The sequence below is a fragment of the Topomyia yanbarensis genome, chromosome 2 (genome assembly GCF_030247195.1).
Source record: "Topomyia yanbarensis strain Yona2022 chromosome 2, ASM3024719v1, whole genome shotgun sequence".
Taxonomy (NCBI): domain Eukaryota; kingdom Metazoa; phylum Arthropoda; class Insecta; order Diptera; family Culicidae; genus Topomyia; species Topomyia yanbarensis.
The window spans coordinates 296,544,173-296,570,745 of record NC_080671.1 but is presented as its reverse complement, the minus strand read 5'-3'; the positions used below and the strand labels follow the sequence as shown (position 1 = coordinate 296,570,745).

The 26,573-nt window shown below is 40.3% G+C and overlaps 1 protein-coding gene and 1 pseudogene across 5 annotated transcripts in view; one reads left to right on the top strand and one right to left on the bottom strand.

Annotated features, from left to right (window-relative positions):
- Positions 1-25,261, top strand: part of LOC131683309 (aldehyde dehydrogenase, mitochondrial) — a 49,911-nt gene extending 24,650 nt beyond the window's left edge. For 4 of the 5 annotated variants that reach the window (XM_058965161.1, XM_058965159.1, XM_058965160.1 and 1 more), the window contains 3 exons: positions 23,691-23,787; positions 23,856-24,743; positions 24,815-25,261. In XM_058965161.1, coding sequence (XP_058821144.1) covers positions 23,713-23,787; positions 23,856-24,743; positions 24,815-25,120 — 1,269 coding nt within the window. In that variant the 5' untranslated portion in view covers positions 23,691-23,712 and the 3' untranslated portion in view covers positions 25,121-25,261. Of the gene's footprint in view, positions 1-23,119; positions 23,447-23,690; positions 23,788-23,855; positions 24,744-24,814 lie in introns of those variants that run through there. The other variant, XM_058965163.1, reaches the window with a different exon arrangement.
- LOC131683314 (zinc finger protein 846-like) lies at positions 591-2,125 on the bottom strand (annotated as a pseudogene).
- Positions 25,262-26,573: the final 1,312 nt, after the last annotated feature.

Genomic DNA, 26,573 nt, shown 5'->3' with positions numbered 1-26,573 from the left:
AGAGTTTTGGATTCATATGTGTACTCTGACATTTCCAAAGATTTTTTAGAATATTCGTAGAATAGAATAACACATAGAAACAATTGCTATAAACAGTTATGCTTAAAATGTCGTAATTATTTTGTTACAAAATGAAAAACAATCATTGCCGGAAAGTATTTTTTATATACAGGCCGGTGGATGCCCGTTGTAAGTAGTATTTTTGCTTATAGTACTTTTCACTGTCTTTCTCATAGAATCGAAATGTCTTCCACATATTTCCACATCTCTTAGTAATTGTCATTCAAAATGGCGGTATTTTTAACCCACTTTATTTAATAACTCTTAAGTTTTGAAATAAAAAATGTTGACGTCTTCGACAAATATCTGCAATTTCTTAATTTCAACAACTTCATAGAACATTTGAAGAATTGCAAAAATCTCAGAAAAAAGTTATGATAAAAAAATGATTTTTAGGTACCTCCCACAAACAACGTGCTTTATCTCAACACCATTACATTTTGGAGAGTTTGCATGTTCAACAAGTTTTCTCGCAGTAGAATTTACTATAACTTTGTCATTGACATTGTGCCTCTATCTTAAAAGTTAGTGGAAATAAATTTTCTATCTCACTTTTAGGTGGATTAATCACAATTCAGTATACATCAAAAGAAGGGGGCTTCCATTCTGAAAAAGTGTTTCTAACACATCAAATCGCTAAAATCAACTCCTAGAGCACCATTAATTAAACGCACGTTTTGATACCATTGCGACGACTGTGCGTCGGTATCAGAAGCCTTGCATTTGGCCACATATGTGTTATACTTTTTACCACAATCGAACAGTTTTCCGGTGGCATGCCACTTCTCGTGCAGCCGGAAACTGCCGATCGGTAGACCTTGCTACATTCTCGACATTTGTGCTCGGGCTGCATGTCGACTTCGCGTCCTATACCATTATCTGGTTGTGTTGGGTTCGCAGGTGCATCGTCAAATTGTAGGATTGAGTGAACCCTCGGTCGTAGTATTCGCACACGTACGGAGTTTTCCCGGGTGTGCAACCTGACGTGTATCTTCAGCGTTATCGATTGAGTGAATGTTTTCGAACAGTGGGGACACATTTGAAGGGCTTTTCACCTGTAACAGTAAACAGTATATAATTGGAATTTACAGAAAAGAAAATAAGTAAAACCTTAACCTACTCGTGTGCCATCGAATGTGCGTCGTCATCAGGTACTTGTCCGCAAACTCTTTATTACAATATGGACATCGGTTCCGAATGGGTAATGAACGATCCTTCTTTAGCAGCAAACCATCAGATCCCTTTTCTCCCTTCGAACTATTTTGTTTCATCTTGCGATCCGGATCCATAAATCGACGAAAACGCTCTACAAATCACCCATTTCAACTTTTTCCTCTCTCAACCCCCTAATAACGTAAATCTTCCCTGTTCTCTCCCTTGATGCGCATTTCGATTTTTGGTTCCAAAGGAAAATGTTTAATTCATCAGCATCTTTCGCTGTGTTTTCGATATCTGATCGCTCATCGACCGCGTCCTAGTGTACTAACTCTGGATCCACTTTGATGTCAACTTCCTCCGCGCTAGGCCGAATCTGAAAGCAGCTTTCGGAAATCCTTAGCTGGTGTATGAGGGTTCGGCGGCGTTTGTAACATGTAATGTTGTTAGATTGCACTAGCGAGGCAATGAAGAAATTTGGCATCGTCAGGGTGCACCTGATTTGTTCCTATCGTTCTTCCGTAACGGCAAGCACGCGCCGAAAGTGTGCTCTACATAGGCCAGCGCAGAAACCACACCTGTCGGAGCTGTGGGAGGAATGTGGCCACTTAACTGTAAATGTGAGAAAGTACATAAACAAGTGAGCGAGAAATGCAACTAAAATCCATACCGTGTTCATCGCCGTTTTGTATGTCCAAATTTGTTTTATTTTTATGAATGGTCGAAGCAACTATATCGCACTCCTTTGTTCGTGATTATGCAGTGTGATCAAATACAAATTAAATACGCCAAGGTCCCATACAAAAAGGTAATCATTTTATGACTCACTACGCAATCAAATTTGTCTACCCTTCGTGTTGACAGGTCGAATTGTAGAAGAAAAATTAATTTGGAAGCGCTGTTCGATCAAAGCATGCTGTTCATATATGATTATATAGAGTACTTGGCAATCTGTAACTGCATTTGTGTGTTCAACGATTTGTTTTCTTCCACCAGCCACAGGTGGAGGAAAACAAATCGAAAATAGCTTTTCGGTCGGATTTTTTTTATGATGGAACCTGACCAACCGGTATAGACTTATCCAGCTGCGTTGGTACCGTGCCGTTTTGACGTTTGGATTGGGAGGAAAACAAACCACTCTTGGGCTTAAGGGGAGGGCGGTAGTATAAAATTGCGAGATCTTGGTGTGCGTATTTCAAACGTCAGATATCTACACAGTACGTCTCCTGAATAAGTTTTACAGCGACACAGAGCATTTCAACACCGTTATAAATACTTCATGCGAGCTATTTCGAACGTTTAAATTGGCTGAGTTTTATATATGTCAGCTGGAGGAAAACAAAACCCCAATTAGTGTGTGTGAAAGGAATTGCATAGAGCTCTACAGCCACAAAGGTCTACCAAAAAAAAGTTTAGGCAGACTTCAATTGGACAAAAAATGATTAGAACGGGAATTTGAAAAATATTTAATCCTCTTGTATTGTTGGACATACAAAACGGCGATGAACACGGTATGGATTTTAGTTGCATTTCTCGCTCACTTGTTTATGTACTTTCTCACATTTACAGTTAAGTGGCCACATTCCTCCCACAGCTCCGACAGGTGTGGTTTCTGCGCTGGCCTATGTAGAGCACACTTTCAGCGCGTGCAGCGATGCCAAATTTCTTCATTGCCTCGTTAGTGCAATCTAACTACATTACATGTTACAAACGTCGCCGAACCCTCATACATCAGCTAAGGATTTCCGAAAGCTGCTTTTATATTGGGCCTAGCGCGGAAGAAGTTGACATCAAAGTGGATCCAGAGTTAGTACACGAGGAGGCGGACGATGAGCGATCATATATCGAAAACGCAGTGGAAGATGCTGATGAATTAAACATTTTCCTTTGGAACCAAAAACCGAAATGCGCATCAAGGGAGAGAACAGGGAAGATTTACGTTTTTAGGGGGTTGGGAGAGGAAAAATTTGAAATGGGTGATTTGCAGAGCGTTTTCGTCGATTTATGGATCCGGATCGCAAGATGAAACAAAATAGTTCGAAGGGAGAAAAGGGATCTGATGTTTTGCCGCTAAAGAAGGATCGTTCATTACCCATTCGGAACTGTTGTCCATATTGTAATAAAGAGTTTGCGGACAAGTACCTGATGACGACGCACATTCGATGGCACACGAGTAGGTTAAGGTTTTACTTATTGTCTTTTCTGTAAATTCCAATTATATACTGTTTACTGTTACAGGTGAAAAGCCCTTCAAATGTGTCCCCACTGTTCGAAAACATTCACTCAATCGATAACGCTGAAGATACACGTCAGGTTGCACACCCGGGAAAACTCCGTACGTGTGCGAATACTGCGACCGAGGGTTCACTCAATCCTACAATCTGATGATGCACCTGCGAACCCAACACAACCAGATAATCGTATAGGACGCGAAGTCGACATGCTACCCGAGCACAAATGTCGAGTATGTAGCAAGGTACCGATCGGCAAAAAGTTTCCGGCTGCACGAGAAGTGGCATGCCACCGGAAAACTGTTCGATTGTCGCGATTGTGGTAAAAAGTATAACACATATGTGGCCAAATGCAAGGCTTCTAATACCGACGTGAAGGAAAAGATGTACTCGTGTAAAATCTGCAGCCAAACATTCAAGCATCAGCAAAGCGAGGTGTACCACATGAGCAACAAAAACAAACACAAACGGTTCGACAGAGGTTTTGAGAGATCTGGAGACGGACGAAGGAGAGGCGATTTGCCGAAACTAAAATAACTTTCTCGTTCCCAACTTGTTAAAGTTACCAAGCACAACACCGGGCCACTTGAGCATTTTTTCTTGAGTATGTTTTTGGCAAGTGGTGAGGATAGTGTACGCGTTTATTGGGTAGTATTTGGCGCACCAACATTAGTAGCGTAAATATCCAGCGCCAGACGCAGGTTCCGTTTGATGGATTCGATGGAATCGCTATCGACAGACTCTTCATCATCTCGACTTCCATGAGCTCATTCAGTACTTTATGATAAAATAACAATAGTCAACACAGGCTACGGTCCGACCAGGATGTAGAATTCAACTAGATACATTCGACAATAATACCACGCAAGACTGGCAGTATACTTAACTGCTGTATGCTTTTCAAGAGCAGCTGACTCTTGGTGAACTATCGGAAAGGATTCAAAAGAAATGGCATTACATTTCAGCATGTATCAAACAATTGAATTCAAATAGTTTGTACCTTTCCGATTTATTTGAGGCATGATTTTCCTGGAAAGACAAATACCAACAATATCAAAATAGCGCCGATTTTTTTTAACGTGGCGAATGAATTATTTAAAGTCACGTAAATAAAACAATCAATCAATCAGCCGAATTTCAAACCTTAACTTTTTTTCGTTTTGACAACAAATTCTGTCAAAACAAATCAGTTTCGCGTACGGCATATTTTGCTATCCTGAATGAGTAAAGCACGTTTGTCAAACTTCTCCATCAACAAGTTTGACAAATTTCTCCATTAACAAGTTTGACAAACTTCTCCATCAACAAGTTTGACAAACTTCTCCATCGACAAGTTTGACAAACTGCAGCGTTACGCTGTTTGAAGTTTTGACAAACTGGTCAGTACACTGTTTGACAAATAGACAAATAATCGCTTTGACAAACACGAATGACAAATTTGGCAAACTGTGTTGGATCAAATATTTGAAGATCCAGCAGCAGTTCAAATTTATTTCACGAAAGATGTCAAATATTTGACGTTATTACGTTATGTACTGGTAGCTTAACAGTTGTCATGAAAAAGTCATATTTATGGGGAAGGTGGTGTGATGGGGGATTCGAAGCGGCGCGAAGCCGCTGATAATCAGCCGGACGAGGTGGTTTTGGTCTCGCTATCGAAGGATGCAAACAAACCTGTAATCCACTCGTTTGCCCGGTATACTCAAACATAGGGGCCATTTCTAATTTAATTCCAACTGAGCGGTAGCGAAGTTGGACAGCACACGAATGAAGCGATGTGGCGTAACAATGTTTTATTTAGTAACAATTGGATAGTATTTATTGACAAAAATAACATATTGTCTGCCGGGACTAGGGAAAGCCCCTGTGCTTGAGTATACCGGGCAAACGAGTGTATTACAGGTTAGTTTGCATCCTTCGATAGCGAGATCAAGACCACCTCGTCCGGCGGATTCTCAGCGGCTTTGCGCAGGTTCGCATCCTTGGACTCAACTATGCGACCAAATCGCATCACACTGCCTTCGACCTTATCGTCACTTTCTCATGCGCAATGCTACTGTTAAGCTACCAGTACACTGTTTGTCATAACGTAAAATATTTGATGAATCAAAATTTGATCAAATAAACGTGTTTGACAAACAAATTTGACAAGGCCAGTACACGATATCAACTGTTTAACAAACTTTTTTCATCAAATATTTGCATTGATGCGTTACCGGACGTTACGCCCAATATTGTTTGACAAACATTGTTTTCGCACATCAAAACGTCTGTATGGTTTGTCGGTGATATTTCGTGTTCTCGATGTAGATAAACTCGGTGGATTCTACTTTCACACTTTCCGTTTATTAGACTAAGCGGTACTGACGCGGTTTGGATCTGACTCACAAAATTACTGGCGGACTGACGGACACAATACAATATGTACTTATCTAAATGTATTTATGGACGGACGAACAGTATAAACAGTATTGACGGAATAACTTACAAACGTAAAAACGTAAGAACGTGCCTGAACTGCTGTGAGCTAGGCTTTTATAGTCCTGCTGTACCCTTTGATGACCGTAGATTAGTTCAACCGGAAACCCTTTTCTGACCGGAAACACATACTGACGACGATATATGACTGACAGAAAGGCAAAATATCCTCACTACCACTACGCTGAATCAATCTGATCTAAAGTGCATGCCGATGGCACTTATGTTGTGGGTACAGTGAAACTCTATTACTGTGTTGATAAGAAATTGGACATAGGCGCAAACATACCGCCCGCCTTGAAAGACGTTACTTTCAACACTACAAATTGCTAACCTGACTTGTACGATTAACCTTACTGCTAATATATTTCTACGTGAATGCTGTACTTATTTTCTATATGCTGATCATGTGATCAATTGACCGAAGTCGCACTAAAGTTGCCTGCCTTGCGATCTGGTGCTCGATGTTCAGTGGTGTACCATGGGCGCCGAGGACGGGAGACTTGAATTCGACTCCGTCAACTGCTATGCAGCCGGCGTCGATAAGACAAGACCCGAGCGACTCCGCTGGTCTCACCACTCGTGGCTGCTTATGTTGATGCTGATGATTTTGATGGTTATATGCTGGACGCTGTAATCATTGGACCACGTTGCCAATGTTGGCTGTGACGCCTGCCGTATCCACACGGTAGCGATCTGATGACCTCGCATGCTATATGTTGAACTCCGCTGGGTTTCATACTGGACGGATCTGGATGAGTTGATAATTCAAGAATCCACTCGCAGTTGATTCCTTTCGTTGGCCTCCTCCACCCCTCGCAGTGAAGATCCATGTACTGAATCGACAGTGATTACGTAGTTCTGCTGTTTGCTCTTGTAGGTCGATGTGTCGTAATCTGCATCAGTACCTATATGGGAAGGCGGATAAATTTCTGTTGCATTGGCATCGATTGAAAATACTTGACTTGGGATTAAGTTGGGATGGCAGTTCTAGTCACTTCAACCAGAACCGCGCCATCTCCAGTTCCTTTGTTGCTGGCACCTCGAAGCCATTTGTAGCGTGTGGCTGTAATTTCTGTGCTTGGTGCTGAATGTTGACTGGCCCGTGGCCATCGAGTGGAAGAGGAGAAGGGGTGGAGTGGCAGCATTACGTTGTTTCTAATTTTAGGTGTGTTAGGTGGATTGGTAACTTGATGAGATGCTTGTGCTGCTGACAGGCTGACGTTGGTATCGATGATTTAACGGGCTACTGACGCCAACTGGCTGACGACGTACTGAATGATGGAAGATGGTTCATTCATCTGATGAGCGGCTCTGAGCCGCCGACTGGCTTTGTATTTGATGTTCTGGTTATCCTGTTCAGCCGACTGGATGACGACGTGTTCGATGGGCTTGTGCCGCCTATGAGCTGATGACGTACTGATGTACGCAGGAATATATGAAAGGATGCTTTTTAAAGGCAAAAGGTTATAACAAAAGGACTTCCCTGGAACGGAGGTCTTGTGGCCTCCGCGGTCGCCCACGGCGACGTTGACTGCTGTGATGACTTGCTGGATATTTTCGGAACGGTGACCCGTTGGCGCTACAAAACGTTCCTAATGTTGTTCTTCTGCTGATGAATTGCTGATTTCAAATTGCCGCTCAGGGCATACTGAGAATTGTGCTTCTTGTTGGAGTGCGGTGCTTCGATATGTGCCGATTTCTGTATTGCTGAGTTGGATTCCAATGAAGAATTGCATGCTGCTGTTCCGATATGCTGCTGCACTGCGATTGCTTTTGCGAATGTTCCAGCAAAATTGTTCACTGGACTGCTGCTATACTTTCATACGATGATTTCGATGGGCCTTGTCCCTCGGACTGGTTTGCTGTGTGCGATGGTATTGTTATTGGTGGTACTACATTTGTTTTCGCGAAGGCTCCAGTGAATGTGTTCACTGGACTGTTGCTGTGTGACCTTCCGAACGAGCTTCGGCGGGTCTCGACCCCTGAACTCAATTCCAACGTTTCCTCAGCGTTGGAATCATCAACAATAGACTTGTTGATGCGATGTAAGCGATGGTGATATGGGGGTGCATTTCCATACTGGATCTCAATCCAGCTCCGCTACACTTGGTGTGCAACGAACTGCAGGGGCTCTCTTAGCCGTGATGGTTCGACGCCGAACCTGGTTGAATTGCGCTCAATTCAACCCGATGAAATGCACCCGAGATATACGAGGACGAATACCACCAAAGCTGTAGTACTTCTCAGTTTGTTGGAATGTGTACATTAAAATCACTGATGGATTGTATTGGCTGCTGCGAACCTTTTGACTTGTGCTTCATGACGATTTTGTGCGCTGTGTTTCAGAGTAGCCGACGAAATGAACTGAATCCTCATCCACCGTGCATGGATTAAGGTGCTACCTGATCCGTCTTCGCATGCGGCGAAGAATTGTCTCCCAAAGATGGGCAGATAGCCGAGCAATCATTCCCGCGAATGTCCGGAAAAGATTGTGCTTGTTATGTGAACAAGCCCGAATGACTTACTGGCGCGCACCGCAGTAATGTCATTGCCATTCTACTGAATGGACCTTGATGTAACCCCTAATGCCATAGGAGCGCCTGACTTATTGTGAGCAGGCTTGATGTCATGAAGCAGCAACGAACCGACGACCGAGATTCGTTGCCGTTGAAGGGTCGCTACCCTTCTCAAGTTTTTCCAGCAGTATTTGTTTCTGTTACTGAGATGTGCCGTTATTGAGATGTGCCGTTATTGAGATGCGCATCTTGCTAACATTGTGCTTACAAAATAATCAGCAGGATTACCGAACAACATTGGCGCAATGTTGTGTATGATTATAGCTAACAGATTCTGACTGTCAGACTGCACTCGGTGGTAGAAATTTACGTAACAGAAATGTTCAAACAACACTGATGGTGATCCAGGATCAAAACTCAACAAGAGCCGAGACTGAATGTTGAATTTATGTTGCACTATCAGTGCATCGATGGTGCCAACAGAGAAAGATTCAAAGCAACTTGCAGTACAGGGCTCATAAGTGTGATGAACAAAATAGGCTATGCAGTTTGAATTTATTGTAATCAAATGCACACCTTGTGCAAAGTAATCCATAATAATATAGTGCCGGTTTACCTCCAAATCCAATAAAAAATGATTCCGCAACTTCTGCTGCTAGTTACTGCTACTGCTTGATGGCCAAATGAAGCCTGCTGTGGTGAGCCGTAGCATAGTAGATACATCGTGGTGGATGATCGCAGTTTGCCGTAACGTGTTGTCCACTCAAGCAGTTGAAACAGAGCATCTTCTGCTTCACAAACTCCAGTCGCTGTCTCGGGGACTGCTGCTGAAAGATCTCACAACGGTAGAGACAGCACCTGTCATCACACAGGTGGCATATTGTCGGCTTCACTGGATTCACCGACAATTGTTTTTTCTGCGTTGTGTCAGATACTACTGAGTTAGCAGAAACTGACTGATTCTGCTTACCTTCTGGAGCTGCTGGTACAATTTCGACACTTGGCTGATTTGACGGTGCCGCAAGTTCGGGCTGAAAACTGATTGATGCCATCTTAGGGGCAGCTCGAAGTAATCCACCGTATAGTATTGACTTGTCGATGAGAACGTTGCGCACAGGAATTGTGTAGCCCGACGACGACATCGCGATTTTGCTAAAAGGTACGTCCGAACACACACGCGGCCTTATCACGATGGCGGAATTTTGGTTGTGTCTGGTACAGAAAAGAAACTATTTGACAGTACCGACGTTCGCTCGCCGCACTGACGTTTCAATGTACGGCGGAGATGGATTCTGTGTATGTGGCCAAGACGATTGATTTAGATAGAAAGGTGGGCACAATTTTTCGTGGAGGTTAACAAGCTGCTGAATTTATAAACTTTTTCGCAGTAACACTTGTCAGTTCCGATTCAATATTGCATTAACCGAACACCGTTTGACTTTGCCGAGGATTTGAATGTAATGGCGTCGGCGCCATACTGTTTTTCAGCAGTTTTCAAGGTGGCATTTTCGAGTCACTTTTCACCGATCTGTTTTTTCTGTGTACCGTAGATAGTTTTTTCGCCGCTTTTCTGATTACTGCAGCTAACACACCGAGACAGATTTTCATACACAGAGGAATTTACAGTGACGTGCGTCGTCACCAACACTGGCTTCTTTTCGCCAACCGATTGCGAACGGCAATGAAGGCCGATTTAGCACTTTTGCACAGACCTATTTTTTCTCCTCTTTTCTTTCGCGTCGTGACCGCGGGGAACCAATACATGTTCGAAATCTTACACCGACGATCCGGTTTTCGCACATCAAAACGTCTGTATGGTTTGTCGGTGATATTTCGTGTTCTCGATGTAGATAAACTCGGTGGATTCTACTTTCACACTTTCCGTTTATTAGACTAAGCGGTACTGACGCGGTTTGGATCTGACTCACAAAATTACTGGCGGACTGACGGACACAATATAATATGTACTTATCTAAATGTATTTAAGGGACGGACGAACAGTATAAACACTGTTAACAGTATTGACGGAATAACTTACAAACGTAAAAACGTAAGAACGTGCCTGAACTGCTGTGAGCTAGGCTTTTATAGTCCTGCTGTACCCTTTGATGACCGTAGATTAGTTCAACCGGAAACCCTTTTCTGACCGGAAACACATACTGACGACGATATATGACTGACAGAAAGGCAAAATATCCTCACTACCACTACGCTGAATCAATCTGATCTAAAGTGCATGCCGATGGCACTTATGTTGTGGGTACAGTGAAACTCTATTACTGTGTTGATAAGAAATTGGACATAGGCGCAAACAAACATAATAAAACAAGTTTGATGGATCAGTACACTGTTTGTCAAATATAGTCAAACCGGCGTATACGTCAAACATTGTGCTTTTGAACTTCATGAATTTTCAAGAGTGCAAACATATGAAAAATTTGTGTTAGCGCAGGGATGCCAAATGATTTTCCAGAAAATTTGTTTTATTTTTATGAATGATCGAAGCAACTATATCGTACTCCTTTGTTCGTGATTTTGCAGAGTGTGATCAAATACAAATTAAATACGCCAAGGTCCCATACAAAAGGGTAATCATTTTATGACTCACCACGCAATCAAATTTGTCTACCCTTCGTGTTGACAGGTCGAATTGTAGAAGAAAAATTAATTTGGAAGCGCTGTTCGATCAAAGCATGCTGTTCATATATGATTGAAATTTTCATTTTATTTGCTTTCATTTTATAGAATACTTGGCAATCTGTAACTGCATTTGTGTGTTCAACGATTTGTTTTCTTCCACCAGCCACAGGTGGAGGAAAACAAATCGAAAATAGCTTTTCGGTCGGATTTTTTTTATGATGGAACCTGACCAACCGGTATAGACTTATCCAGCTGCGTTGGGTGGCGATTCCTGGAAAAAACCTGGAAAATCAGGGAATTTCAGGGAATTCTATTTGACCTGGAAAAACCTGGAATTTTCAGGGAATTTGTATTCAAATCAGGGAGAAATTTCGACCTTGCGTTAATATTTTTGCCTTTCTCATAAAGAAAGGTTATGCAATCACTCTGAAAAACGTCAACCTAATCCCGGCCCGGAGGGCCGAGTGTCATATCCCATTCGACTCAGTTCGTCGAGATCGGAAAAAGTGTGTATGTGTGTGTATGTATGTGTGTGTATGTGTGTGTGTATGTATGTGCGTATGTGTCAAATAATGTCACTCATTTTTCTCAGAGATGGCTGGACCGATTTGCCCAAACTTAGTCTCAAATGAAAGGTGGAACCTTCCCATCGGCTGCTATTGAATTTTGGATCAATCGGAATTCTGGTTCCGGAATTACGGGTTTCAGAGTGCGGCCACACAGAAATTTCTCATATGAACTATAGGAAAAATTAAAAATAGAATTTTTATTTTTGATGCTAAATCCCTCTCGCAGGTTGATGGGATTGACGGTATTGTAAACATCATCAAGCCACAATATATTCAATAGAGTTATCTAAATATAAGGACCTTCGCTCTTTTTAGTTTTTATTTGCACCAAGTTCTACTACTAGAGGTTAATTAGTTCTCATGTTAATAATCCACCAAGCATTATGACTACTGAGGATTTGATTTATATAAGAAGCCCGCTTCAAGATGTTGATTACAATACGCCTCGATAGTGGTGTGTCGAGGAGGCCGGGAGGGCTGATATGAGCCTTTTGTCTGTTCTATACCTTTCCTCTATTCACCTAACCAACAATAAACCAGTAACAAATAGATAATTGAGAAAGGATGTGCTATGTGTGGTGATTGGCTATTCAAGTATTAGTAGTGTTTGAAGTACTAATGTATGTCTCATGTGATGATCATAACTTCAGCTGTATCTTGTACCTATCTAATCTATTACGTCTCTCATATATTGTCTTTTATTTCTTCTTTTCGAGTCCTATACTGCCATTCTACACCCGCCTTCAGCTGGGTCAACAAAGATGGTGATAGTGAACGTCTTAACACTCACACATTCTCAAACGCGGTCTCAGCGGGAACCTACAAAAATGCCATCGTGCACGCAATTACGAATCGGTCACGTCCGAAAGTCTATCCTTGATCCTAGAAGCCTAGGTCCATGCCTTCAGCTGGACCAATTAAGAAAATACGCCCATACCTATTAGACAACACGTCTCATGGCGACATGACCGGGAACCCTATCGATATAAACGATCCCACTCTGCCAGAATTCAAACCGCGCACTGAAAATTTAATATCAGACTCACGGTTCGCGCAACCATTCAAGAACACACGTTACAAAATCATGTCAGCGCACAAACATTAGAGCCCCTCGCGATTTTCCAAGCAACCTACGAACTCGCAAACATGATTACACCCCGGTGATAAGGTGAAAATCTCAGCACTCATAAACTTACCAACACGATCTCAAGTGTCAACCTACAAACTCCCGCGCTCGCGCCATCATGAATCGGGATCGTCCGGAAGTATCTATCCTCGGTACAAACAATCTAGGTCCTTGTTAATTATTAAAAAAATAATAAAATTGAAAAATAACTACCATATCCACTAGACAAAACGTTCCATGGCGACATGACCGGAAACTCTAGTGATATGGGGTAACTCTCTCCCTGTCAGAATGTGATCCGTACACCGAAAACTAAAGATCAGAATGACGGTCCGCGAATATATAAATCGCCGCAGGGTTTCAAAATCGAATTTATACACGCGAAGTCACATACACGCGAGCACACGGGACAAACACGTCAACATACGAACGCTTAAGCCCTTCGCGATCATCTACGCACACCTATGCCCGCGATCGCGTAAACTTGATAACACTGCGGCAATTGTGTGAACGTTTTAGTACTTACGAAGTTACAAACGCGATCTCAAACGCCAACCCGCAAATGCGCGATCATGAATCGGTCACGTCCGGAAATCTTTAACCTTTATTCTAGCAATTTCGGTCCATACATTCAGTTGGACCAATCAAAAAAAAAAAAATAAAGCTCATATCCACTAGACCACGCGTTCTACGACGACATGAGTAGGATCTCTAATGATATGGAAGAACCCACTTCCTTCTGGAATCTGAACCGTACACAAAAAATTAAGTATCAGATTCACGGTCCGCGCCCGATCATTCTAGAACACACGCGAATATGCGAAAGGCACACGGTTATGAAATAGAATTTATGCACGCGAAGTTACACGTTAGCACACGCGACATACAAACGCACACGCGATCGAGCACATTAACGTACAAATATTCGAGCCCTTCGCGATGATACACGCGATTTCGAGTCCCTACGCCCGCACATGCCTGAACCGTACAAAGAATATCACATTCAGAATCACGGCCCGCTACAATTGGCCTATTGCAGTTTTTTATTGGGCGACATTGCCTGTCTCGTCTGCAAATTGTAGTATGTGATTCTGACGGGGAGCCCTTCCGAGAACCTAGCTCTACAGCTCCAGTAGGACAACTCTCGAAAAAAAAAATATTTTTGATGCTAAATGTGTTCAAGGTGCATGAAACGTCGAGATTTGATGCAAACTGGAAAAAAAATTTGACGACGGTTCACTTTTTTGGATTTTGGCATATTTTTGCCTATCTCATATAGAAAGGTTACCCGAGCAAATACTCATGGGTTCAAACACCACACAGCCCCTTGAAAATACCATGAACATGGTCCGTGCCCATTTTCACAACCCTTAAAACACCATAAAATGGTCTCAATAACCCATAAATATACCAACGTATGGTTTTTCTATGGGATATACCGGACCATGACGATGGTGTTTTCGTGGGTTGAACCCATTTCAAACACCCATGCCCAACCCCATGAGTATGGGGGTATTATGGACTTTACGTTTGCTCGGGTATGCAATCACTCTGAAAAACGTCAACCCAATCCCGGCCCGGAGGGCGGAGTGTCATATCCCATTCGACTCAGTTCGTCGAGATCGGAAAAAGTCTGTATGTGTGCATGTATGTGTGTGTATATGTGTGTATGTATGTGCGTATGTGTCAAATAATGTCACTCATTTTTCTCAGAGATGGCTGGACCGATTTACCCAAACTTAGTCTCAAATGAAAGGTGCAACCTTCCCATCGGCTGCTATTGAATTTTGGATCGATCGGAATTCTGGTTCCGGAATTACGGGTTTCAGAGTGCGGCCACACAGAAATTTCTCATATAAACTATAGGAAAAATAAAAAATAGAATTTTTATTTTTGATGCTAAATGTGTTCAAGGTGCATGAAACGTCGAGATTTGATGCAATCTGGAAAAAAATTTGACGACGGTTCACTTTTTTGGATTTTGGCACATTTTTGCCTTTCTCATATAGAAAGGTTATGCAATCACTCTGAAAAACGTCAACCTAATCCCGGCCAAATTTTTTTTTCGACTCGCATAAGGTTTCTGGATTTTAACAGGGGCGTAGTTGATGGTTTACGGAGAGGGGTTACACCCCCTCCTCTACTGTTCACTCCCCTCCTTTAAAAATCTCTTTAAATCACCCCTCAGACCACCACCCCATCCAGCCCTCATACCCCTCCCAACCCCATCATCTTTAAACCACCACTGTATCACAAAGCATACCAATTTAAGCTGGGGAGTCGTTCGTTCATGGGACTTTCGCCCTCCTCACATACCCACCCCCGCATGACAAAATGAGTTAGCAAGCAGATAACATTGATCTAATGCTGATTAGGCTAATGGAGTATGATATTTTTTTGTTTCAAGTGTTTCACCGTCGTAACGTAGCTCATCAAGTTCGTGGCTGGCATGCCATTGTATATAAGTGCAGTGTATGTATATAAGTGCAAAGTGTACTAAGAATGTAATGGACATTTCCACAATTATGTTGAACATAAAAAGCCTCCGTGCCATAGTTTAGAGAAATGAGAAAGGCACAATTGCACCGCTAGGTAGATTAAAACAGGTTTTTTTTAAATGCGACTGAAAAATATTGGCTCAAATATTCGGTTGAACGACGCACTTACTCCCCTCAACACATTTTATACTAGGGAGAATAACAATATTCGATCCATCTCATAATTACAACTTCTCACAACAATGGTTATATGGGTCATCCCCCGTCAGATTTACAAACAAAATTTTAATTCCTTCCAAATTTTTTTTCTTGAATTCTTTAGCTAAAAATAAATAACACGTATTTTTTGTTTTGGCTGAATATGATACCGATTCGACTCGACCCAGGTCAACAGATCAGAAGAATCAGAGAAATTTTGAAATTGTAATTCTGTTGTGCATTTCTATGCGAGAATTTTTTTCAAATTATCAATCCATCTTGACCACTATACAGCCATATTTTCCAGGCGCCACTTTTAAGTTGCAACCGATGTTCGAAAACTGCCCTATCTGTGTCGATGGTTCCGGTTCCCTCGCGCGTGCAGTGTTACGGACAGTAGTAGGTTTGTTTTGATTTTACATTATTTTCCACTGCGTAACCAGGGGCTGCAACGATTGTTAGAAAAAATAACAACTTATTTATCAGTGCTGCTAGTTTTATGCATTTCTTATCTAAATATCAAATTTGACATTACCAGTTACCTGAGTCACTGAGGGGTAGTCATATTTGCGATACAGTTTCGGAATGCAAGTGTCTAGTCGTGTCGTTGATGATACTTTTTTCATGTTATTAGATTTGTAACTTTTGAAGTTTATAAAATCGAACATTTTTCAATAACTGATAACTGCATGGAAAAATATTATTTACAAAAAGTAGTTTTTGCATGAGCTTACCGAAAAAAACATAAAAAATATTTTTTGTTATATAACTTAAAAAATCTGCAATTTTTATAAACAAATTGATTTTTTTTAAGTTGGGCCAATTTTAAATATTAAGAATCACGTTTAAAATCGACCAGTGACAGACCTGTTATAATTGTATTATCTCGTGAAGTACTTGGAGATCCAGTCCGAAATTTTTACCTAATCTTCGCAATATAATTATAAATGATTTCAAAAAATAATAAAATGTTTTTGGTTCAACTTAAAAACAATTTGCTTCCAGTATTTGCAGAATACATAAGTTACATTGCAAAAACAAATATGCATTGCAAAAACAATTTCGGTGAGCTCATGCGAAAAGAAAACTTTTATTATTATTAATATTTTTTCTACAAATTGAATAGTTTCTGAGTAGAAGATTCATTGATTCCAGCGGATACTGAGTAGGTATAATTGCCTACGGGTCCGCTACCCCCTTTTGGTCTTTCATACAGTGGTATGCTGAATGCAGAATTGTAACGAAATTTGAGCGTACTGTTAAGTGGAGCCGCATGCAGAGAAAGACTCGAGCTAGGACGGTCGCTACCAACATACATACATACAAATTGAATAGTTTCTGAGTTATCAGTGATTGAAAAATGTTCAATTCAATAAAATTCAAAATTTTACAAACTCATAAATTGGAAAAAATAATCATATTCAACAAAAACAAAACTTCGTGCAAACAATTTTCAGCGAAAAATTGCAAAAAAAATGTTGGTTGTAAATCTGACGTGGAATTACTCATATACCTATAATATTTTATATGGATGCCAATTGATTTATCGACGGCCTTGTTGTGATTCTTCTGATTCTGTAAGGTAAATACATATAAGTATGCTTGGTGTGCACAGGCCGTTTGCTTTGACACGGCTCAATGCATTAGCTTGGCCGAACCGTGGATTTTTTTTTATGTTTAAAAATTGTAGACGAAAAATAATGTTAGAGATACAGAGTGGTAGAGTAATTATGCCTATTAAATCGAACATATTGTTGATAATCTAGTTGCATTTCCAAAAAGCAATAAATTCTTTAAAAACTACAAGGGGCAGCCCAATGGGGTTGCAGGAACTGTAAACGTAGGACTATACTACGTAATGTAAAATATTTATTTGCTTAGTACATTTAGAGTAATAATAAATCAAATATATTCCATACGAATAGTTTAAGCACAACCAATCAACATCGAATTTTACATATTGAACCAAACCTTCTTGGTTATCAAGTTATTTCATTTGTAGTAGGCGATAGAATCCAATTAAACTTATTTGAGTAAATCTGAAGAAAGAAGACAGAAAACCGTGACCGAACTAATACCTGAAACTACATCTTTATAGCTCAAGATCAGCTTTTAAAAATTGTAAAAACTTTTTGATTGTGTGTGGTAAAAAAACCCGGTGAAGAAAAATCAAATTTTAGACAATATAATCACATTTCATGTATAGAACTATATAGCTTTCTAGTGTTATTTTGTCATCATTTTAACTTTCCTAAAGTACGTATACAAATGTAGCGAATGCAGTGGTCTTAATCATATATCTGTGCTTTCCATCGATACGTAAATTTGTTGCTAAGAAAGTTTTCGTCTTTGCTCAGAAAGCACAGATTGCTATCATGCAGGTTACACATGCATTCGTTAACAAACAGGGATGCCACATTGAAATCTGTGTTTCGGTCAAAAATATCATTTTACCATCTATGATGACTGAAACTGACTGAAAAAATCTGTGATAAATTTCCGAAAAATCTGTGAAAAATCGCAATATTTCCAAAAATCTATCAAATTTTCATCAAAATGCCAAGAATCTACCATCTGTAAAAAGGAATCTGTGATCAAAAAATGTGAAAAAAATCCCTGACATTACAAAAAAATCTGTAAATATAGTAACCCTGCCAACAAATTAGATATACCTACATTCGCCTCAAACATTGAACCCATGCGAACAAAGCAAAATGAGTCAACGCTGACGATGATGGGTAGAGCGAAAGAGACAACTAGTATCACGACACTATGTTAACCGTGTTTGCAAATGGAGCTCGAATGTACAAGCGATTTTGTGTAGAAATAACTGTGTTCGAGATGGTACATAAAAGTGTGCTGGAAACGAGCACAACACAAGAAAGCGTAGCACTCGATAGCATACCTCCACAAGCAGTGTAACGGACTTCTCACTTAGCTACACTGGCTGTGAAAACACACAGCGCAGTGATCTGCTCCGCCTGCCGTTCAACAGGCAACTGAGCTTGTCCGGCAAAATCCGCTCTTTAAATAGTCGATGATAACGTCATTCATAGAAGCGTAGTGCGCTAGGTACACAAATCTGTCGTACCGGGCTTGGGAAGCGCAATCTTCTGTGTGTAATTGCGCGATATTTTGACAAGGTTGTATATTATTTAAATTTTAAATTTAATTTTAAAATTTATCGTGAGATGGCTGAATTATTTGCATTCAAAATAAATTCAAATTATCAGATAGTCCCACGACGATTTTTAACAATCTCTGTGGCAAACCCAAGAATATTAACATCCATATTGCTAGGATTCTTTGAAATTTACAAATAGTATTTCAAAGCTGGGACACCTCCAGACCGGGTGTCCGGAAACAAGATCTCATACGATTCCTTATAGCAGGTTTAAAAAGTAGATGACTTCCTGATACCAAACCACCTACAAATATTTGAATAAGTTTAAAATTATAATAGTAATACCCTGTCAGTCTGCTATGCGGTAGAAACGACCAAAACGTTCGCTCAAGTCTACATCTTCAATTTTATCTCACTAAAATTTATGCCTAGTGATGTACTATTATGTCACCAAGTTTCAGGTTCTAGTTATGGAGAGCACATTGTAATTTTACTTGAAATCTGGAGAGGTACTCGCGTACTATGTCGTTACCTAACGGTTAAACACTCAACTCCACTTAATAATTCAACGTTTTCAATATGGGTTTCCGTGTATAAAAGAACTGTATGAATATGACTTTCGCAAGCTTCAGTTTCAATATCATCTTCCGCTAACAGACGGGCGGATACGACAATATTTAAAATCAACAAATAGTGTATTTAACCGAAGTTTGCCTCCCTTTTGCTGCGAAGCTTCACTCATCTCAAAACAAACAGACAAACGATCATCACAAAAATAAAATTGGCAGTGTATTATCACTCACCATAGATCGTGGCGACTGTTACGATTGCTTAACTTATAGCACTAGCTTGAGCAAAGATAGAATATACACTAGTGTCCTTTTTGTGTGCTGCTATTGCCAGATTGCATTAAAAATCGCTTTATTTATTTATTTGTTTGTATTTATTATATTCCAAGATGGAATTTCCAACTGACCTTTTCACTGCCGTTCAACGCATAATTGTCTTATGTATAGAGGGAATCTCATAGAACATGGGACGAATACGATCTTAACGGCAGTTTAGAGGGTACTTAATTTCTGAAATGACGAATTGGTGGGAAAAATCATTAGCAGGCAAATGAGAGACTAAAAAACTGTTTGTCTCAAATCACAAGTAAACTTACCAAAAACCGGTTTCTACAATTTGTTCGCAGACCTGTCTGTTGTTTCTTGTGGTTATTCGACATTTTCTTGAATTATGCCCCTATTTTAAAGTTGTGAAAAAGTTACACATATCATCATGACTGAATTCCGGCGTCCAGGGGCACGCACGTGAATGTACTTTTGGGCAACCGAGCAAAATTTATAACAAAGTGCTGGATGATTTTGTAGCAACAACACAATCATTATTAACCCTCCGGAAGTCGCGTAAATAGCCCACTGAACGAGTTGCCGGGTGCGCTCAGACGATTTCGCTAGATTTTCAGATCAGCGTGCACTCAGTGCACTAGCGTGACTTCCGGAAGGTTAAAAAAAGAATCCAAATCTAACCAGAACATAAAAAGCGGATTATTACTGCACATAAGTGGTTAAAACCGTTTCTGTAAACAATCTTCTTAGTACATATTCTGGGATACCTTCCTGTTGGTATGAAGTTTTTACTGGTTCACCCTCTGTTGCAGAAGAACTAAGCAGACCTAATATTTCTTGATAAACTTAAACTTCTCTATCGTTCAGAATTACTTCAATACTTCATTTCGTTACATACCATGAAGCATGGTTGAAGTCTTCTACGTCCAAGTTTTGTAATCCATTGCCACACAGGAAAAATTGGTAGAATATCCACATTACAATTTTCGAAGAAGTGTTTAGCCCTCATATTCTGCCTATCACTATAATTCGGAATAATCAATACCTTCAATGACTTCGTTCCTTAATGATGCTTCGAATTATACACAAACACATTTGACGTTTTTATTTTATTATTATTTTATTAGTGTACGAACAGAATGTTTGTCTCACTATCGAATCCTCCGGAAGTCGCGCATGACACTGAATGAGCAGCCGCAGTTGCCCAAAGAATTCGCTAGCTTTTCAGAGCAGCGTGCACTCGGTGCACCAGTGCGACTGCCGGAAGGTTAACGGAAGATCCCAGACTCATCCCCATTTCCACACAGACTAAAATACATAACACTATGAGGAAATTCATCCCCAAAATGTCAATCCGCTTATTTTTCCAGAACACTAGCTCCTCCTTTTATACACGGTCCCATACACTCGTTTGCTTGTCGGTCATCCTTCGGGCCTGGTAACAATTTTTCAGATTTGGAAATATTTCAATTACATGGCAGTTAAAAGACCAAAAGTGGTTTAATTGAAATGGAAGATATAAAAAGTTTAAAACTAACTAAAAATGAAAAAATGTGTAAGCTCAAACGATAGACATTGAAAAATGTTAATTTAATTTGATTTGTTTGAGCACTCTGGAAAATTTATAAAAGGTCTGGAAAAACCTGGAAAATCAGGGAATTTCATTTTCAGAAATGAGTCGACACCATGGTTGGTACTGTGCCGTTTTGACGTTTGGATTGGGAGGAAAACAAATCACTCCTGGGCTTAAGGGGAGGGCGGTAGTATAAAATTGCGAGATCTTGGTGTGCGTATTTCAAACGTCAGATATCTACACAGTACGTCTCTTGAATAAGTTTTAAAGCGACACAGAGCATTTCAACACCATTATAAATACTTCAGGCGAGCTATTTCGAACGTTTAAATTGGCTGAGTTTTATATATGTCAGCTGGAGGAAAACAAAACCTCAATTAGGCAATCCATGAGACGTTTTTGATCAGCTGATTGTTTCTTGTTTACCCTTTTCTGACGTTACTCCGAGGGGTGCGACGTCCGACAATATCGTTGATTCGATCCAACATCAAACGAATCGGACTAACAAAGTTGTTTGTCGGACGAGTTTTTCTGTTCGCAGGAGTAGACTTGTTGACAGAACCCACCGCTGAATTGTCAAACAAACGTCTAATGGATTGCCTAATTAGTGTTTGTGAAAAGAATTGCATAGAACTCTACAGCGACAAGCTCTACCCCAAAAAAGTTTAGGCAGACTTCAATTGGACAAAAAATGATTAGAACGGGAATTTCAAAAATATTTAATCCTCTTGTATTGTTGGACATACAAAACAAGTTACATTTCTCTCTCACTTGTTTATGTACTTTCTCACATTTACAGTTAAGAGGCACAAGAGTAGGTTAAGGTTTTACGATGGCACAAGAGTAGGTTAAGGTTTTACTTATTTTCTTTTCTGCAAATTCCAATTATATACTGTTTACTGTTACAAGTGAAAAGCCCTTCAAATGTGTCCCCACTGTTCGAAAACATTCACTCAATCGATAACGCTGAAGATACACGTTAGGTTGCACACCCGGGAAAACTCCGTACGTGTGCGAATAATGCGACCGAGGGTTCATTCAATCCTACAATCTGACGGTGCACCTGCGAACCCAACACAACCAGATAATGATATAGGACGCGAAGTCGACGTGCTGCCCGAGCACAAATGTCGAGTATGTAGCAAGGTCTACCGATCGGCGGAAAGTTTCCGGCTGCACGAGAAGTTGCATGCCACCGGGAAACTGTTCGATTGTCGCGATTGTGGTAAAAAGTATAACACATATGTGTCCAAATGCAAGGCTTCTAATACCGACGTGAAGGAAAAGATGTACTCATGTAAAATCTGCAGCCAAACATTCAAGCATCAGCAAAGCGGGGTGTACCACATGAGCAACAAAAACGGTTCGACAGAGGTTTTGAGAGATCTGGAGACGGACGAAGGATAGGCGATTTGCCGAATCTAAAATAACTTTCTCGTTCCCAAATTGTTAAAGCTACCAAGCACAACACCGGGCAACTTGAGCAATTTTTCCTGAGCATGTTTTTGGCAAGTGGTGAGGATAGTGTACGCGTTTATTGGGTAGTATTTGGCGCACCAACATTAGTAGCGTAAATATCCAGCGCCATACGCAGGTTCCATTTGATGGATTCGATGGAATCGCTATCGACAGACTCTTCATCATCTCGACTTCCATGAGCTCATTCAGTACTTTATGATACAATAACACAGGATACGGGCCGACCAGGATGTAGAATTCAACTAGATACATTCGATAATAATACCACGTATACTCAACTATTGTATGCTTTTCAAGAGCAGCTGATTCTTGGTGAACTATCGGAAAAGATTTAAAAGAAATGGCATTTGCTTACATTTCAGCATGTATCAAACAATTGAATTCAAATAGTGTGTACCTTTTCGATTTATTTGAGGTATGATTTTCCTGGAAAGACAAATATCAAAATAGCGCCGATTTTTTTAACGTGGCGAATGAATTATTTAAAGTCACGTAAATAAAACAATCAATCAATCAGCTGAATTTCAAACCTTAACTTTTTTTCGTTTTGACAACAAATTCTGTCAAAACAAATCAGTTTCGCGTACGGCGTATTTTGCTATCCTGAATGAGCAAAGCACGTTTGTCAAACTTCTCCATTAACAAGTGTGACAAATTTCTCCATTAACAAGTTTGACAAACTTCTCCATCGACAAGTTTGACAAACTTCTCCATCGACAAGTTTGACAAACTTCAGCATTACGCTGTTTGAAGTTTTGACAAGCTGGTCAGTACACTGTTTGACAAATAGACAAATAATCGCTTTGTCAAACACGAATGAAAAATTTGGCAAACTGTGTTGGATCAAATATTTGAAGATCCAGTACACAGCAGTTCAAATTTATTTCACGAAAGATGTCAAATATTTGACGTTATTACAAACAGTGTACTGGTAGCTTTTGTAAGGTAAGTGGGAACAACTACTTTAAAGTTTCCCGTCGATTTTTTTCCATTGTTTGTTGTAAAGTAGGCCATTTAGAACGATCTCCAAAAAAACCCTTTTTTTCAAAAAACCGCTTTTCGGAACAATTACCTTCTTTGCATTTTTTCCCTATTCGTTTGATACCTTACCGTATGTCATACCCTTGTTGAGAACCTCCCGTCAGTTACATTATTCAAAGCTTCTTTATAAATGCTATTATAACCATAGGCTCGGATCACCATGGCGTCGAATGGATGCTTCAAAACGTGGTCAATTGCTGTACAAACTGGCGGATCTTTTGGAAAGGGATCGCGTATATTTAGCGGTATGAACATCACGAAACATCGTTTTATGTAGGAAACCAATCAATCATTATTTATCTCTCAATTTCAGAGCTTGGAGACACTCGATAACGGTAAGCCGTACTTTATGTCGTACAATGTAGACCTGCCAATGGCCATCAATAACCTTCGTTATTACGCTGGATGGGCTGACAAGAATCACGGAAAGGTTATTCCTATGGATGGCGAATTTTTTGCCTACACGCGGCACGAGCCGGTAGGTGTTTGCGCTCAAATTATTCCATGGAATTTTCCAATTCTAATGGCAGCTTGGAAGTTTGGACCAGCATTGGCAACTGGAAACACTGTTGTGTTAAAACCGGCTGAGCAAACTAGCCTAACCGCACTCTATATGGCACAACTGACCAAAGAAGCAGGATTTCCACCAGGTGTAGTCAATGTTGTACCAGGGTATGGTGATGCAGGTGCTGCTCTAGTTGAGCACAATGACGTGAATAAAGTCGCATTTACTGGTTCAACTGAAGTTGGCAAAAAAATACAACAAGGTTCTGGGTGTAGCAATTTGAAAAAAACAACATTGGAACTTGGCGGTAAGAGTCCTAATATCATTCTTGCCGACGCCGATATGAAGCACGCAGTCGAGACATCACACTTTGGATTATTTTTCAATATGGGTCAATGCTGCTGTGCCGGTTCTCGTACCTTTATTGAGGATAAGATTTACGATGAGTTTGTAGAACGTAGCGCTGAGCGTGCTAAAAAACGTACAGTTGGTAACCCTTTTGACCTGACAACTGAGCATGGCCCTCAAGTAGATAAGGCACAATTCGATAAGATATTAGATTTGATCGATACAGGCAAAAAACAAGGTGCAAAATTGGTTGCAGGCGGTTACCGATATGAAGGACTTCCAGGATACTTCATTCAACCGACTGTTTTTGCTGATGTTGAAGATAACATGACGATTGCTCGTGAGGAGGTGAGTTGAAATTTGTCAACCTGCCTAATCTTGGTTTGCTGCTTTTTGAAGCTAACTTCTGATTTTTTCAGATATTTGGACCAGTTCAGCAACTTATTCGTTTCAAATCTTTGGACGAAGTCATTGAACGTGCGAATGATACCGATTATGGTCTAGCTGCTGCTGTGTTCTCTACTGATATTGACAAGGTAAATTATCTTGTTCAAGGGCTGCGTGCGGGTACTGTTTGGGTAAATACGTACAATGTTTTATCGGCACAAACACCATTTGGTGGATACAAAATGTCCGGACACGGCCGTGAAAACGGTGAATATGGTTTACAAGCATATACCGAGGTAAAAAGTGTTATTACTCGAATTCCTGTGAAAAATTCATAGAAGCGAGCGACGCGTCAAATACGTTTCATTATACTGGGTGAAGGGTTCTAACGCTTGGTTTCTGTGATGAGTTGCTTACAAAGCCTGTTATTCGCACAAATGTTTCATAAGGCGAAGAAAAATAAACGTGTATACATTGGATTTGCATAGTTAATTCCCCATTGTTTTGAAGAATGTTTGATCACACTACTACCTTACGTCTAGTGTTTTGGGTATTTGTTAGTGTCTACTAAGGTTAGGAGTTGTTATATAATATACAGTGATGGACAAAGCATTAGCACAATTACATAAGGTCTTTTCCAGTACCAGGAGAAACTGGAAGTACTCCGGATAAAATTGTTCCTGTACTCTCTTTTTTCTTCTGGTAGCAAACCGGAGTAAAAAGGAGCAATAATTTTTTGCTCCTGTTTACTCCGGAGTGACTTCTGTGTACTGGAACAAACCTATATATTTCCTAGAGTCTGTGGTATTATATAGTCCCGTACAGAGGAATGCGCAACACGGCCTAAAATGATGCCCTCTTCTTTATTCCTGGTACCCACACTTTTTTTTTGTGTAACTTTGAGTGACTTCGCCCGAGTTAAACAGTGGAGTGAATTGAAAACCTACTGTTTCGTGGCTTATAGCACTTTATTCATAATACTAAAAATTTATTTTACATTGTTACAAAAAAGTATAATAAACTGAATATAGTGTCTTGTTTCGGCAATTGAAATATTTCGCCATGATATTATTTTTCTCAACACTAATACTTTTCTTGCATGTTCTCCGAAAGAAGAATGTTTGTTTATTTTGCACGATAGGTCTGACTGTTCGATAGGTAGACCTGGCTTCACTCTGTGCGAGCCTTAATTCCCCGTAAATTTTGTAGAGTTCAATCGGCCCGATTATCAGGCCGATGATCGGGCCGACTAAGCCCGATAACGGGCCGATCAGTGCAGGATATCGGGTTCATATCCTGCAATTTTGCACCATTTGCATAAACCGCGTCAACCTTCGAATATGTCAAACGCATCGACGTAATCGGACCGACGTGAGTCCGATGTCGAGCTTTAGAAAATCGGGCGATCGTCGTGCTCCTTATTTTGGTCTTCTTCTTCTGATTTTATTCGTTTGGGTTTTCTTTTTTTCAAATAAAAACAATAACAGAAATATGTTGTTTCAAAATTTTTATTAGCGTCAGATTTTTAAAGCACTAGTCCTTATAAATAAACAAATTATATAAATTTTTGATGTAGGCATGTAGGGTTAATGTACGTGCAATGGCGCCAGTCGTTCGTTCCTCAGAAAAGTACTAAGGAAGGTATTAAAAGTATAATTATTCAAACTTATGAGCATTACTAATGGGGTTTTTGATTGATTGACACCGGTGTAGTGGAGTGCACTGAAACTGCACCGTTTTTGCACTTTCTAGCAGAAGTGCAGAAAACTGGGTATGTTCCATTGACACTTC